General features: G+C 38.0%; 1 protein-coding gene across 2 annotated transcripts in view; it reads right to left on the bottom strand.

The window, feature by feature from the left end:
* The window catches only part of TMEM132B (transmembrane protein 132B), a 797,578-nt gene that overhangs the window by 124,577 nt on the left and 658,557 nt on the right, over positions 1–14,444 (bottom strand). For both annotated transcript variants that reach the window (XR_016306397.1, XM_089653716.1), the window contains exon 5: positions 11,380–11,523. Coding sequence is in view for 1 of the 2 variants with exons in the window: in XM_089653716.1 (XP_089509842.1) it covers positions 11,380–11,523 (144 nt within the window). In the remaining variant the exon portion in view is untranslated. The remainder of the gene's footprint in view (positions 1–11,379; positions 11,524–14,444) is intronic.

The following is a 14,444-nucleotide window of genomic DNA, read 5'->3' as shown; positions in this document are numbered from 1 at the left end:
GTCAGTGTGCAGAGAGTAAGCCGCCTGCACATTACAGCTATATACATATATATATATCAGCATAAATGACTACACCCCAACAGATTTGTCAGAAAACCTTTACTTTCCCTCCAGAACTATGGAACACTATACTTCATAATACTCCTTTGATTGCAAACAAGATTTGTTCATTTGACAAATTTATTCAAAACCATGTTGCAAAAATAAATACACCCGAATGAAAGTCTTAGGAGCAAAGCTAAATTTTAGTCAACAAAATCCTAATTAACAAGAATTTAACTACAGGTGAGTCTAATTATTCAATAAATAGGTGTCGAGCAGAAATTTGATTATAAAAGACCGTTACTTAACAAAGAAAACCCCTTTTCCATTTCATTCTGTCAGCAATGGCACCACATGGAAGAGAAATATCACAAGGCCTGAGAAAGAAAATAATTTCTTTACACAAGAAAAGTGAAGGCTACAAGAAGATCAGCAAAGCTTTACTTATCAGTCAGGATACTGTAGCAAAAGTGATAAAAAAATTTAACAAAGATGGAACTGCAACCATTCCACAGAGATGTCCAGGCCGTCCATGGAAGTTAACACTTTGAAAGGAGCATCTTCTGATGAGAAGGGTTGAAGAAAATCGCCATACAAGTTCACTGCAGTTAGCTAAAGAATTAGAAAGCCAAACTGGGGTGATTGTTACCCGCATACACTGCAAAAGTATGGCATTCATAGGTGTCATCCACGAAGGAAGCCTCTCCTAAAGCCCATGCACAAAAAAGCTCACCTAGAATTTGCCAAGGCCCTAGCAGAAAAAGAAGAAGACTACTGGGACTGTACTCTGGAGTGAAGAGACTAAGATAAATGTTTTTGGAACTAATGGCTTCAAACTGTATGGTGTTGCAAAGGTGAGGAGTAAAATGAAAAATGCATTGCACCTACAGTTAAACACGGTGGTGGCAGTGTCCTTCTGTGGGGCTGCATGAGTGCTGCTGGTGTCAGGGAGCAGCATTTTATTGATGCTATCATGAATTCACAGATGTATTACTCTATATTGAAAGAGAAGAGGCTACCATCACTCCGTGTCCTTGGTTGTAGTGAACGTTTCCAACATGACAATGATCCAAAACACACATCTAAGGCCACTATAGCATTTCTGAAGAACAGGGTGAAAGTGATTCAGTGGCCAAGTATGATCTGAACCCAATCAAACACCTATGGGAAATTCTAAAGAGACAACTTGACCATCACTCTCCATCCAGCATCCAAGCTATAAAAGAGGTCATTCTTGAATAATGGAAAAAGATAGATGTTGCAATATTTTGAGCGATAAAAATACACTACCCAAAAATCCATTAGGGCAGCATAAGAAAACATTAAAATCCATCATACAAAAAGGATATAATGATAAAATTATAAATAAAAAAGAGAAATTGTTCCTTTGCTCTACAGCACCAACATTTCCTGTTCTGTATATACTACCTAAGGTACATAAAGACCCCCTTAACCCTCCAGGAAGGCCTATTATAAGTGGCATCGGGTCGCTTACCTCAAGGATAGGCAAGTATATAGATCACTTTCTACAACCACTTGTGACTAAAACCCCAGCGTATCTAAAAGACACAAAACAAGTACTTCAAGATGTCAATGACATAATTACAAGTACATCTACATTTTTAGTCACAGCGGATGTGACGTCTTTATATACAAGTATAAACCATACAGACGGTATGGAGGCGGTTAATTTCTTTTGAAATGATTTTATTGATATGCCTCATTCACGGAAAGATTTTATTTTATCTCTTTTAGATTTTGCAATGACAAGAAATTACTTCTGGTTTAACCATCAATATTATTTACAGACTAAAGGTGTGGCTTTGGGGGCAAAATTTGCCCCCAGTTTAGCAAACCTTTTTATGGCAAGATGGGAGGAGGATGTCATTTACGCCAGAGATTGGCCTGAACTTTCTTTTTATAGACGATATATAGATGACATCCTCCTCATATGGAATGGTGATGAACAGACCCTTTTAAATTTTTTTACTACCTTGAATTTTAATACACTTAACATCAAACTTACTTTTAATTACAGTCAGCATAGCATCAACTTGATGTTTCTGACCTTAATACATTTGAATGGTAAAATTGTAACTGAATCAGACTTCAAACAAACCGATAGAAACAGCTACATTCCTCTAGATAGCTGCCATCACCCTATATGGTTACAGAATATTCCAAAAGGACAATTCTCCAGAATTAGGCGTAATTGTACAGATATTAATACTTATCACAAACAAGCTTCCATCATCAAGACAAAATTTCTTGAAAAGGGTTATGATGAAAACATTCTTAACCAAGCTATGGATGACATTGGCAATTCAAATAGAGATATGATGCTGAGTAATGACGCCATACAAAGACCTAAAAGAATTTGTCCTTTCATTACCAATTATTCCATTCAACATAAATCTGTAACCAAAATAATTAGAAATAATTGGAAAATTTTAATGTCAGATCCAGTACTGAGACAATTTTTACCAGATAAACCAGAAATCACTTTCAGAAGAGCCACACCACTGAGGAACAAAATAGCTCCCAACATTTTAGACCCTCCTATACATGCTCCTTTTTTTCCCAATATGAAAGGTTTTTACCCATGTAAAAAATGTATGATCTGCTTAAATAGCAATTTTACAAGTAAACACACATGTTTTAAATCCACAACAAAGGGCAATGTACATAAAATTTAAGATTTTATCACATGTATCAGTAGATACGTAGTCTACTTATTGCAATGCCCATGTAATTTACAATATATAGGACGAACAACCAGAAGTTTGAGAGATCGACTAAAAGAACATGTTAATAATATTAAAAAGGGATATAAAGACCATGCTTTGTCTCTTCACTATAAGACCCACCATAATAAAGACCCATCTTCATTAATATTTATGGGCATAGGGGTCATTAACACACATTGGAGAGGATTAAATAAGAAAAGAGCAGTGTCACAACTTGAATCCAAGTGGATTTATGAGCTTGGTTCCCTATACCCTAATGGACATAATATTGATTTTGATCTGAACTGCTTTATAATGATAGTTAATGTATCCCTGTATGTATATAATTATGAACCCTGATGCACTTTTTACTTTTATAAACATTTTTATGTACACAATACTTCTATATTATATACTATTATTGTTCCTGTACTGGGTGGCCTTTTAACGAGTGATGATTTTTATCATTATATTATTATGGTATTATATATGTTATTTTATTTATCCTATCATATTATAATATTTATTCATTTCCGCAATATAGTTATGTAATTATATACTTCATCAGTCCTTGTCATTGCAATTTTATACTAATTATCTTATTCACACACTAATGATATTTTCATCAATTATCTTAATGTATGTTTTACTGACCTTGTATATTACCGACCATGCTTTGTTTTTATTTTATTGTATTTTATACATATATACTTACTGTACATTTGCTATTTATATTCTCTTAAATGGTTACCGCTTACACAGAATTTGACATCCAAAATAATTGATGTCATTATTGGGTATATATAGTATTCTGTTGATTTAACTATTCAATTGAAATGCACATATTTCTTATATGATTGCTATATTACATTCATTCATATGTGTATATGGGTGGGTTATGCATTCTTTATTATATATGCAATTTTTACATTTTTTATATATTTTTAAATATACCCCTGGTGGCAAATATGGTTTTTTATTGGTTTCCCCTTACTGCCCACTATATATGTCTTGAAGTTATCATCCTGTTTACTTTATGTATCCCATTTTATATTGCGCCATAAATATATCAGTATGTGCCTTCCTGACTCATGAATGAGCTTTTCAGGTTTCTTTTCCATCCAATAAAATGGCGCCCCAATGTGCATATAATATCACTAGAGTGAATGCATTTGCGAGTTATCACGATCTACGGCAAAATGGCACAGACGTATTGCACATGCGCCGATAGCCGGCAAAATAGCGGGCGCGATAAGCGTGAGTGCCATTTCTGAATAAAAATAGCCCCAAACAGATGTCCTGCTGTAAGCCCTGCACCCTATGAGGACGTGCTTAGCACGAAACGCGTCAGTGGGGCTACAGCATCTGGACATCTAGCCACCGCTGGTGGCCATCCTGAATTTTTGGTCAGTATTGTTTTTTGTTTATTATCACTTTGAATTAAAGTTCATCAAAGCAATATTACACTATGTGGCGTCCCTTATTGGGCTCTCTTCGGGAGCACCACCTTCCGCAGTGCCTGCTTTAAAGGGGGACCCCTGATGTCTGTGATTGCTTGATGAGTCTTGGAACCCTATCATTACGGGAAGGCAGAGGACGATGTGGAATGCAGCCTGACCAGAATGCTGATGAACTAGGGGTCTAATGAGAAAGGAAACTTCTTTCATGTGTATTTAATACGCACTTCTGGTGAGTGCGCATTCTATTTATCTAACAGTCTTCACCTTTGGATTGTATATTATCACCACAGACAGGATCCTGCAAGATTTATATGATATATACCTTGTGATCTGGATGTTTTACTTTATTGTGATTATCAATTATATTGCACACTGTGCCTTTCATAACAGTTTTGTATATTGCTCATAACATTTCAGTGGTCATTTGCAGTATATTTCCTAGTGCTGCACCTTTTTATCTCTTTAGATGTTGCAATATGTTACCATCTTGTTCATTCCATGCCTAGAAGACTTGGTGCTGTCCTTACAAATCATGGAGATCATACAAAATACTAGATGTATTAGTTTTTGTTGTGGGTTGTATTCATTTTACTAATTTGAGTAAAACTGAAAGTTTTGTAATTTAAGTTATAATATTAACCTTACTTTCATGTAATGAGCTAAACAAATGTTTTGTAAAACTCAGTTTTGTCAAAAGTTTTGAAATTGTTCTTGTGTTCGTTGAAATGTTGATTAAAATTTTACTTTTCAAAAAGGGTGTACTTATTTATGCTGAGCACTGTATACAGGTGAAACTCGAAAAATTAGAATATCGTGCAAAAGTTCATTTATTTCAGTAATGCAACTTAAAAGGTGAAACTAATATATAAGATAGACTCATTACACGCAAAGCAAGATAGTTCAAGCCGTGATTTGTCATAATTGTGATGATTATGGCTTACAGCTCATGAAAACCCCAAATCCACAATCTCAGAAAATTAGAACAACAACTGTTACTGTGGTTGCCAAGAATTGAAACTTGATCTGTTTAGAAGTAAAGAAAATCAAAGTGGTATAGATTTGAAGGTCATTTTTAAAAATTCCACATTACCAAATAGCTTTTGTAACAATTATATATCTATTTTTATGAAGATGGAGTTTCCCTTTAACCTTGTTGCAGAGCCACAGTGCCTGTCTTCTTAAAAAGCTAGGAGTATTTTTATTCTATTGTACCCGAATTCCGAGACAGAACACTCTGCAACCGCAGTCTTTGAGAGATGGCATCTAGAATCCGAAGAAAGAGTGTTTGTATTTTTTTTTTTCTTTTCTACACAAGACAATGTCACAAAACAGAACAAGGCTGGAAACAGAACACTAAAATGAAGGGAAAGCCAATTTGTGCAGAGGCTCTCAAGGTTTCTGGGCAGAAATATTTTAATGCGCACAGAAAATCTCCTTTAATTGCCCTCAGTTGTAGATGCATTCTTTTAGGTTTGAGGAGGATTATCCAGAAAGGCGTGTGGGAGGACAGAGTATTAGTCTAACAATATATAAAAGCAGATCACTCAAACAGGTTCATTGTAGCGGAACCTTAAAAAGCCACCAAGAATTTGTAAGGACACAGAATAGAAAAGCCTGCAGCTATTTTACACAAGGCTTGGATGCAGTCCGGATGAAAAGCCATATCAATGTACAAATTAAGGCTATTACTTCCTCACATTAAAATGGCAACAACTTGACTTGATAGGTTAAATTTAAATGATTATAAATGCTCAAACTCTTTACCCTGTTTTATTGCTTTAAATTTAATTAACGTCACTCGGATTACTGCCATGTACTGCCTCTCACATGCTCTATTTTAACATCAGATAAATGTCATTCAGATGTTCGGTGACAATCCAGCCAACAAAAGATAGATATTTTCCTGTAACACACAAACTGCTATCTGACAAGCATGCAGGATCATGTTAGCATTAACCTTACCAGTGATTTTTGGAAATCCTCCACAAAAGTACAATCACTAGATTTTACCCGCCTACCATACTGGGCAGGGAATTGACAATTTAGAAAATTGTTCTAGGAGAAATAAGAAGCCTTATATTGACCGCTGTTTCTGCTAATGCCAGGTTTTGGTTGTTTTGCTGATCTAATGGCGTTGATGCTTCCTGAGTCAATAACACATAATAAGTTAGCGCATCAGAAGTTCTGGATTTTGTGTTTGCTCATAGAGACTGATTTAGGAAGTACCTAAACCAAAGTATTAGTGTACAGCCATACAACCAGCATTTTTAGCAATGGCAGTCTCCAAATTTCTGTCATCGGAGGTTTCCTTTCAAAAGCTTCTTTGTACTGCAGCTTCTCGGTGCTTTCTAAAGCCCAAAGATCACAAAGTTGCCAGTGCTAAGAGATTAGCTCTATAGCCTTGCTGCTCTGAGTTGTATACTAAAGCACAGCCCTATCTGCAAGAAGATGGTATATTGAACCTTGTTTGTGCATACACTCACTGGCCACTTTATTAGGTACACCTGTTGAATTGCTTGGTAGCACAAATTGCTAGTCAGCCAATCACATAGCAGCAACTCAATGCATTTAGGCATCTAGACATAGTGAAGGCAACTTGCTGAAGTTCAAACCAAGCATCAGAATGGGAAAGAAAGGGGATTTAAGTGACTTTGAACGTGACATGGTTTTTGGTGCCAGATGGGCTGGTCTGAGTATTTCAAAAACTGCTGAACTACTGAGGTTTTCACGCACAACCATCTCTAGGGTTTACAGAGAATGGCCCAAAAAACAGTAAATATCCAGTGAACAGCAGTTATGTGGATGAAAATGCCTTTTTGATGTCAGAGGTGAATGGGTAGACTAGTTATTGCGACATTCAAATGACAGGGTCAGAATTTGGAGTAAAGCATGGATCCGTCCTGCCTTCAATGGTTCAGGCTGGTGGTGGTGGTGTAATGGTGTAGGGGATATTTTCTTGGCACTCACAGGTGTACCTAATAAAGTGGCTGGTGAGTGTATTTCTTCCAGGTGCTCTGCTTTTTTTCCAATAAAATTTTAATAGATTCATTGAGTTGCTCTATAAAAGAATATGGTGAGATTATTTGATTTTTAGATCCCCTCATCGCAGGGATATATAATATGTTGATGCTATAGCAGTATAGACAATCGTGGGGTCTTAAAATGTATTCTAGGGAAGGAATCAGGGTGCTGTCATGGAAGATTCCCACTAAAGGAATTACTGGTAAGACTTATTCTAGATTTCTCTATCTGTCTTCCACAATGAAAGTTATACTAAATAAAAGCATAGTGGCAGCACAGATGCCATCACTAAATGACTTAGAGAAGATATGGAAGTTGGAGACTCCAGTAATCAGTCATTATTATCTAGGAAAATGTCAAAGAAAATGATGGTATAATTATGATATAAACAGAGGCTGCAAAGAAATACAGTTATGAGGCTTTATTGTATGGCCCGTCACGCAAGATCCATTTATTCAGTGAGGTCTCCCTCCCCATCTTAATCCACTGCACTAAATTGTCCAAAAACACAGGTAAGGGAAAAAACATTGTCAGTTTACCTCTTTCTCCTGACTGCAGGCTGTGGGGTCCTCATCCTTCAGACAAAATACCAGCGAATGTAGAGTTCTTAAAATCTCATGAAATAATGCTTCAGCACAGGGAAGTAGTGCCTTCTTGTGAGATTGTGCCTACTGAACATTCCCCTGGAACTTGTCAGAAGGGTGATGATGCCTCCCCCCCCTTGTCTAGGTGCTGAGAGCAGAAGTAGGGGTTTAGTGAGTAACACTGCCTAGGCCAATTTTCAGATTTCAGTGCTGTCGCACTTTGAATGACAATTACGCAGCCATGCAACACTGTACCCATTTAACATTTTTATCATTTTTTTCACACACATAGAGCATTCTTTTGGTGGTATTAAATCGCCACTGGGTGTTTTATGTTTTACACTATAAATCAAAAAATAGCAAAAAATTTGAAAAAAAAAAGTTCTTCTTTGTTTCTATTATAACATTTTGCAAACAGATAATTTATCTCCTTCACCGATGTGCGTTGATGAAGCAGCACTGATGGGCACTGAAAGACAGCACTGATGGGCACTGATGAGGTGGTACAGATAGGCAGCACTGATGGGCACTGATAGGTTGCACTGATGAGGTGGCACTGATGAGGCAGCACTGGTGGGCATTGACGAGGAGGCACTGATGATGCTGCTCTGATATGCAGCAATGATGGGCACTGATTGGCGGCACTGATGGGCACTGACAGGCGGCACTGATGGGCGACACTGATGGGCGGCACTGACTGACGGCACTGATGGGCAGCACTGATGGCCGCAACTGTTATCAGCACCGATGGGGCACTGCTGGGCACTAATGGGTGGCACTGGTGGGTGGCACTGCTTAACGGCACTGCAGGATACTGATGATCATTGCCGATCTGCTCTGTGACAGCTGCTGGTTATCAGCAGTACTTTCCTCATGCTGTGACAGCGTGAGTAAAGTGCTGCTGATAACTGGCAACTGTATTTAATCAGTGATCTGCTGTACCATTGGACACAGCTGATCACATGGTAAAAGGCCACTATGATTGGCCTTTTACCTCATCATGTGTTCAGTCGAGTGCGTGCCACTGAGGGCGCATGGGAGGGCACGTCCTGGAGGGACGTCATATGACGCCCTCCCAGAACTGGACAAGCACGCTGTAGCCATCATTCGGCTATAGCGTGGTTGGCAAGTGATTAACTAATACCCCAACACACATGCACACACACAGACATTTTTGACAAATTAAAGTGATTCTAAAGGCAGAGGTTGTTTACCTTAATACATTCCAATCATGAAGGTAAAAAAACATCTTACTGCAGCTCCCCTCCCAGCCCCTCTTACACTCCCCTGAGCTCTCTCCTTCCTCATTGGCTCATAGACCACAGCAAAAGTTATTGAGAAGGGAGCGGTGGTGGGGCCAAGACGAGCTCTGTGTGTCTATGGGCACACAGAACCAGCTCGGGAATGAGCACACATGAGTTTTCCCATAGCAAGCGACTTGCACTCAGCGTTAAGGAGGAGCCAGAAGCACTGGCAGGGGACCACAGAAGAGGTCGATTTTGGCTGCTCTTTGCAAAACTATTGCACAAAGCAGGTGAATATAACATGTTGGTTTTTAAAAATATATATATAAAATGATCCTTTACAATCAATTTAAGATGGGAGGAGGTGCCATCAATGAATAAGTGGCCCTTCCAATTTTGGAACAAGGTATGCTGTAAGGTAAACATTTCCAGTCATTAGCATTCATAAAATGAGAGCTCACCAATGCAAGTCCCATGTTTCTCTCATGACATGTTTCCCTTAATATAATCAAAATCTGGTAAAAAAACAAAACACAAATATAATAGAGCTATGCTTATATAAAATAGTAGTGGAATGATGATCTTAAAAAAATATGATAAATATTTCTAAACAAATTAGAATAAAACTGGAAACCAATTACTTTTTATTTATATAAAAATAAAGAATTCAATATTTTTAAGCCTGAAGAAAAAAAAAAGAAAGAAAATATAACTGGCTATAGGCATTTGTTGGTCAAAGGATACGTTGAAGTTTATATTCATGGGAACTAAAATCATCTGATCTGGGCAAGAATAATCTCAAAATGTGAACATGTTTTTCGTATTTTTTTTTATTTAGCAACGCACGTGTACATTTTACAAACCTGTAAGCATGAAAGCCTTGTAGCTATTAAAAAATGTTCATGGTGCATCCAGCATTTTTCAGTCATTACTGCAGCTTGCAATATATATATAATATTACTACCCCTGGCCTAATGAACTGTTTAGCAGAGTAAACCTAGAAGAAACTGTTATATGCTGCTGCAAACATTCTGAGAAAATCATATATAACAGGGATAATCAAACACATGCAGCGAGAGGGTTTAAATGACTCCCTCAGTTCGGGCCCCGCCTAACAGAAAGTGACCTGTTAATCCTGCCCTTCTGGCAGATCCCTTTATATAGATTGGGTGGAGTGTAGTAGAGTGTGTGTCCCTCAGAAAAGGGTACAGTAGGTGTGGAATAGTGGGGCCGTGTTTGGTTCCCCTAGATGGGCTTTCTCTGCCATGAACATTATAGCAACTGACACTCATTGCTAACTTGAAGGGAACAAGGACCCAAGGAGACCTTTGGATTATAACAAAATGTGCCTTTCTTATGATACCAGTGTTTGCCATCTGTATAATTTATTTACTGAAAGTAAAAAAAGAGGAATTTTGCTTCTTGCAGGAGGTGTGCCATTCAAGGAGGATGACTGAATGTACACAGTTAGACAACAGGTAACCAGACAGGTTCTGTCTCCTAATATGCTACATTAGCACAGGTGAATAGGATCCTGAATCCAAGTCACAAGTGTAAACTCGGTCAGGTGTTGGTGGTGGTTGGGGAAGAGTTCACTCTTCTGCTGGTGAAGAAGGGGCTGCTCAATGAAACAACAAGATTTTAGAGCTATGCTGGTTGTGCAGATCACGTTTATGGACATTTACCCTCAGCTGTGCGACTGGAGATCGAGCACCCATGAGCTCTATTGATGGAGGTCTGTACAGGTAGTAGCACCAAATCCTTTTTCTACTTTCAGAACCTTTACCTGTAGCCACGGGAGGAAAGCAAGCCCTTACAACATAAGCAATTCCCAACTGAATACAAGGGTCAGTATTGCAGACCAGGGGGATGGTGTAATGGGGTTTCAAACCCACTATCTGTATACATCAGAGCAAACAGGATGGGTCTGCATTGGACTTTGGGGTGAGAATGGACAAGTAGTCTGGCCCCCTAATAGCCCTGTTAACATCTACAACACTGCTAAGTAAGTGCAGTGTATAAATGTGTGACTTCAGTCACAAGCTCTCCTAAAGTTACTCCGGTGTGCAATGTTCCTGGTTTATTGACCAGCCACTTGGGTTGCACAAATTCACTTTACACCTCTAGTGCAAAACATTTAGTAAACCTCTGGAGTAAGTGGAATTCTATACAAGTCAACTATACCAATATATAAAGTAAAAATAGTGTATAACAGAATTTATATGCTTGACATTTGTGAAAAAAGTAAAACCAGGCTATTACATTCTTGACCTTAGATTAGGGCTTTGATCAGAGATCTCACCTTGATGACATCTTCATCTTCTGACGTGCACTCAGTGGAGTCTGACACATCAATCACAGAGCCTTCCTCCTGAATGGCCATAACCTTCACAGGAATAGACACTGTTCTTCCTGTCAGGATAGCTGTATTCAGAAGTTCAGTGTCCTGTATTATAAAAAGTGGGATAGATAAAACATGAGGTTAGTAGTGTTGGCCTAGTCAATAGACCTTCTTATTCATATTTACATAGAGTACACTGGGGTTATTCATCAAAACTAGAGTGCTAAATCTGGTGAAACTCTGCATAGAAACCAATCAGCTTCCAGGTTATTTTTGCCAAAGCTTAATTGAACAAACTGCAGTTAGAATCTGATTGACTACCATGCACAGCTGCACCAGATTCTGAGTGCTCCAGTTTTAGTAAATTTACCCCACTGTCTTTGCCAGAAAAAATGTTATGGGAATATGGTTAAAGTCTATACACTACAGTATTACATAGCCAATGTTTTGTAAGTTGACAAACATTGGTTGGTGTGACAATTTTGTTTTGTTTCTTATTTGATAGTGTCAAAGTATCTGCAACAGTCTTAAAGTAGAATTACAGGCAAACATTTTTTGTCTCATCTTGGATAGAGTAAGGGATGGTTATAACTCCTGCCTGTTTTTTTTGCCATCTGTGTCCCATTGGGGATATTTACCTTCACTTCCTGTCCCATAGCCAAAACAGGAACAAGAACAGCCAATTTTCAGGTTATCCATGAAAATTAGGGAAATCCCTAGGGGACCCCCAGGTCACCAGAACCAGTGTCCCCATTGGAAAAATCCCCCCTATTACGTTTCTGGGGAAAACCCCAAATTTGAGATTTTCTTTCACTTTCAATGATAATGGTAAACAGGACAAATGGAGAGGATGAATCTCCCTAACAGGAGCACATACTGAAAAAAAAGGGGTTCTAATCTTTACTCTGTCCAAAACTAATAAAAAAAAGTTTTGCCTTTCTACTTTAAGGTTGTTTGAAAAAATCTATTGTGTGAACTAATACATACAACCTTTTTTAATGGATTATGATTTAGAGATCTTTTGCTAAAATATGCAAGAAAAATCAATGATTATCTTCTTACAAAACCCACAACAACAGCACTTATGAGACTGAACTTTGATGTTCCCTGACAATCCTGCAATATCTTTCAAGTTGTGAAAAAAGATTTATTAAGTCTTGTCTCCCTATCTTTGCCCTTAAATGCCCATATCTGGACACACTACTCCCATGTATGGCAACCCCCTCCATCTTTGCAAATTTCTGAAGATATAAACACAATAAACAGTTCATAAGGGGAAGACTAAGGCAACTGATGATTCAATGCAGACATCACAAATTAGCTAAATGTTACACTTTTAACTTTCCTATTCTCTCCAAAAACGTTTTGCATTTACACTTTAAAACTGAGCTCAGAGCACAAAAACAAGGAGAGAGATCACTGACCGTTTTTTATTACAGGAAAGTTCTGCCCAGAGGCAAAGTCTCACACTGGGTTATAGAAACATAACAAAGTAATGTTAGAAAAAAGACCAAGTGGTCCATTGAATGCGCCCTTTTTTTAATGTATACAATTTTTTTTATTTTCTTGTTTTGGTGGGTTTTTTTACCTATGTTTGTCCGAGGCATGTTTGAAGCCACTTACTGCCAAATGACTCACTACCTGTGCTGGATGTCTATTCTAAACATCAACTACCCTTTCAGTAAAATAATGCCTTATAAGATTAGTTTTGAACTTTTCCATGTTCATGGTCTTGGTTTCATATAGAAAATCCTGCCCTCTTGAACCTTATTCACCCCCTTGTTGTATTTAAAGGTTCATGTCTCCCCTTTCTCTTTTTTCCTCTAGACCAGGGGTCTCCAAACTTTCTACACAGTTTACTGTCGCTCAGACCTTAGGGGGCCGGATTGTGGCCAGTGGGAGTAGAAATTTCCCCGGAATCAGTGCCCATCATTGATTCTAAAGGAAGGGATAGTGCCACATTGTTGATGTCAGTGAGAAGAAAAGTGGTCCATTGTTGATATCAGAGAGAAGTATAATGCCCCATTGATGGTGTCGGTAGAGGGAATGGTGCTCCATCATTGGTGACAGTTGGTGGAATAGTGCCCCAAGGGCCAGATAAAATCAAGCAAAGGGCCACATCTGCAGTTTGGAGACCACTGCTCTAAACTGATATGTTTTAGCCCTCAGACCTTTCATCATTTGTGTTACTCATCTCTGGACTCATTCTATCTTATCAACAAATTGATGTCTCCAGAACTGAACACTGTATTTTTAAAGGAGGCCTCGCTAAAGATCTATATGGGGGAATCAGGACCTCCTGAGTCCTGCTGGTGACCCCTCTAGTGATGCATCCTTGAATTCTATTTACTTTCCCCACTGCCTGGTAACACTGTTTGCTCATTTTTCAAGATAAGTACTCCCAAATCTCTTTCCTCTGTAGGGCTGGTCAACACTGTACACCCCTAATGTTGTACTCTGTTAAGGGATAAATAGGGGTCAAGCGCCAACACTCCTTTGGTGCTTTTAGAATTCTAAAAGGTGTCTACAGCACCCTTGTTGAAATCCCCCCTATTAGCTATAATACTATAATATAATATATATACAATATATTAAACATGGCATTGTGCAGAGGGTTAATTGATAATTAATAACTTTGACATAGATCTATTATGCAGATGCAATTGATTACTTTACATCCAAACCATCTAATGAGAAATACAGAAGGATTACACTCATTATGACTAAATCAGGTCAGAAAGGCTGCAGCTGGAAAAGGCTTTGGGAATTTTGTGCTGTAATTACTAAATGTTGTTTTTTTTTTACCAAATGTATTTGCTTTTAATTCGTGTAATGCATGTGTGCCCTTGCCTAACTTGAACACATTGGAATTACTGGTGAGTAAATGAAAAAATAAATAAATAAATAAACAAAGCAAAGCAATGCTGACAAGCTTCTAACTGCTGAATCTGGTAAAGAAAATTGCTTCTTATTCTAAGAGAAATGTCTTGGCAGATTGCAGAGATATTTACGAACATTATACAAAG

Source organism: Staurois parvus, unplaced genomic scaffold (assembly GCF_062004578.1).
Source record: "Staurois parvus isolate SC_StPar_1 unplaced genomic scaffold, SC_StPar_1.0 ptg000719l, whole genome shotgun sequence".
Classification (NCBI taxonomy): Eukaryota; Metazoa; Chordata; class Amphibia; order Anura; family Ranidae; genus Staurois; species Staurois parvus.
Note: the sequence above shows the minus strand (reverse complement) of the source record. Positions and strands in the feature narration are given on the sequence as shown.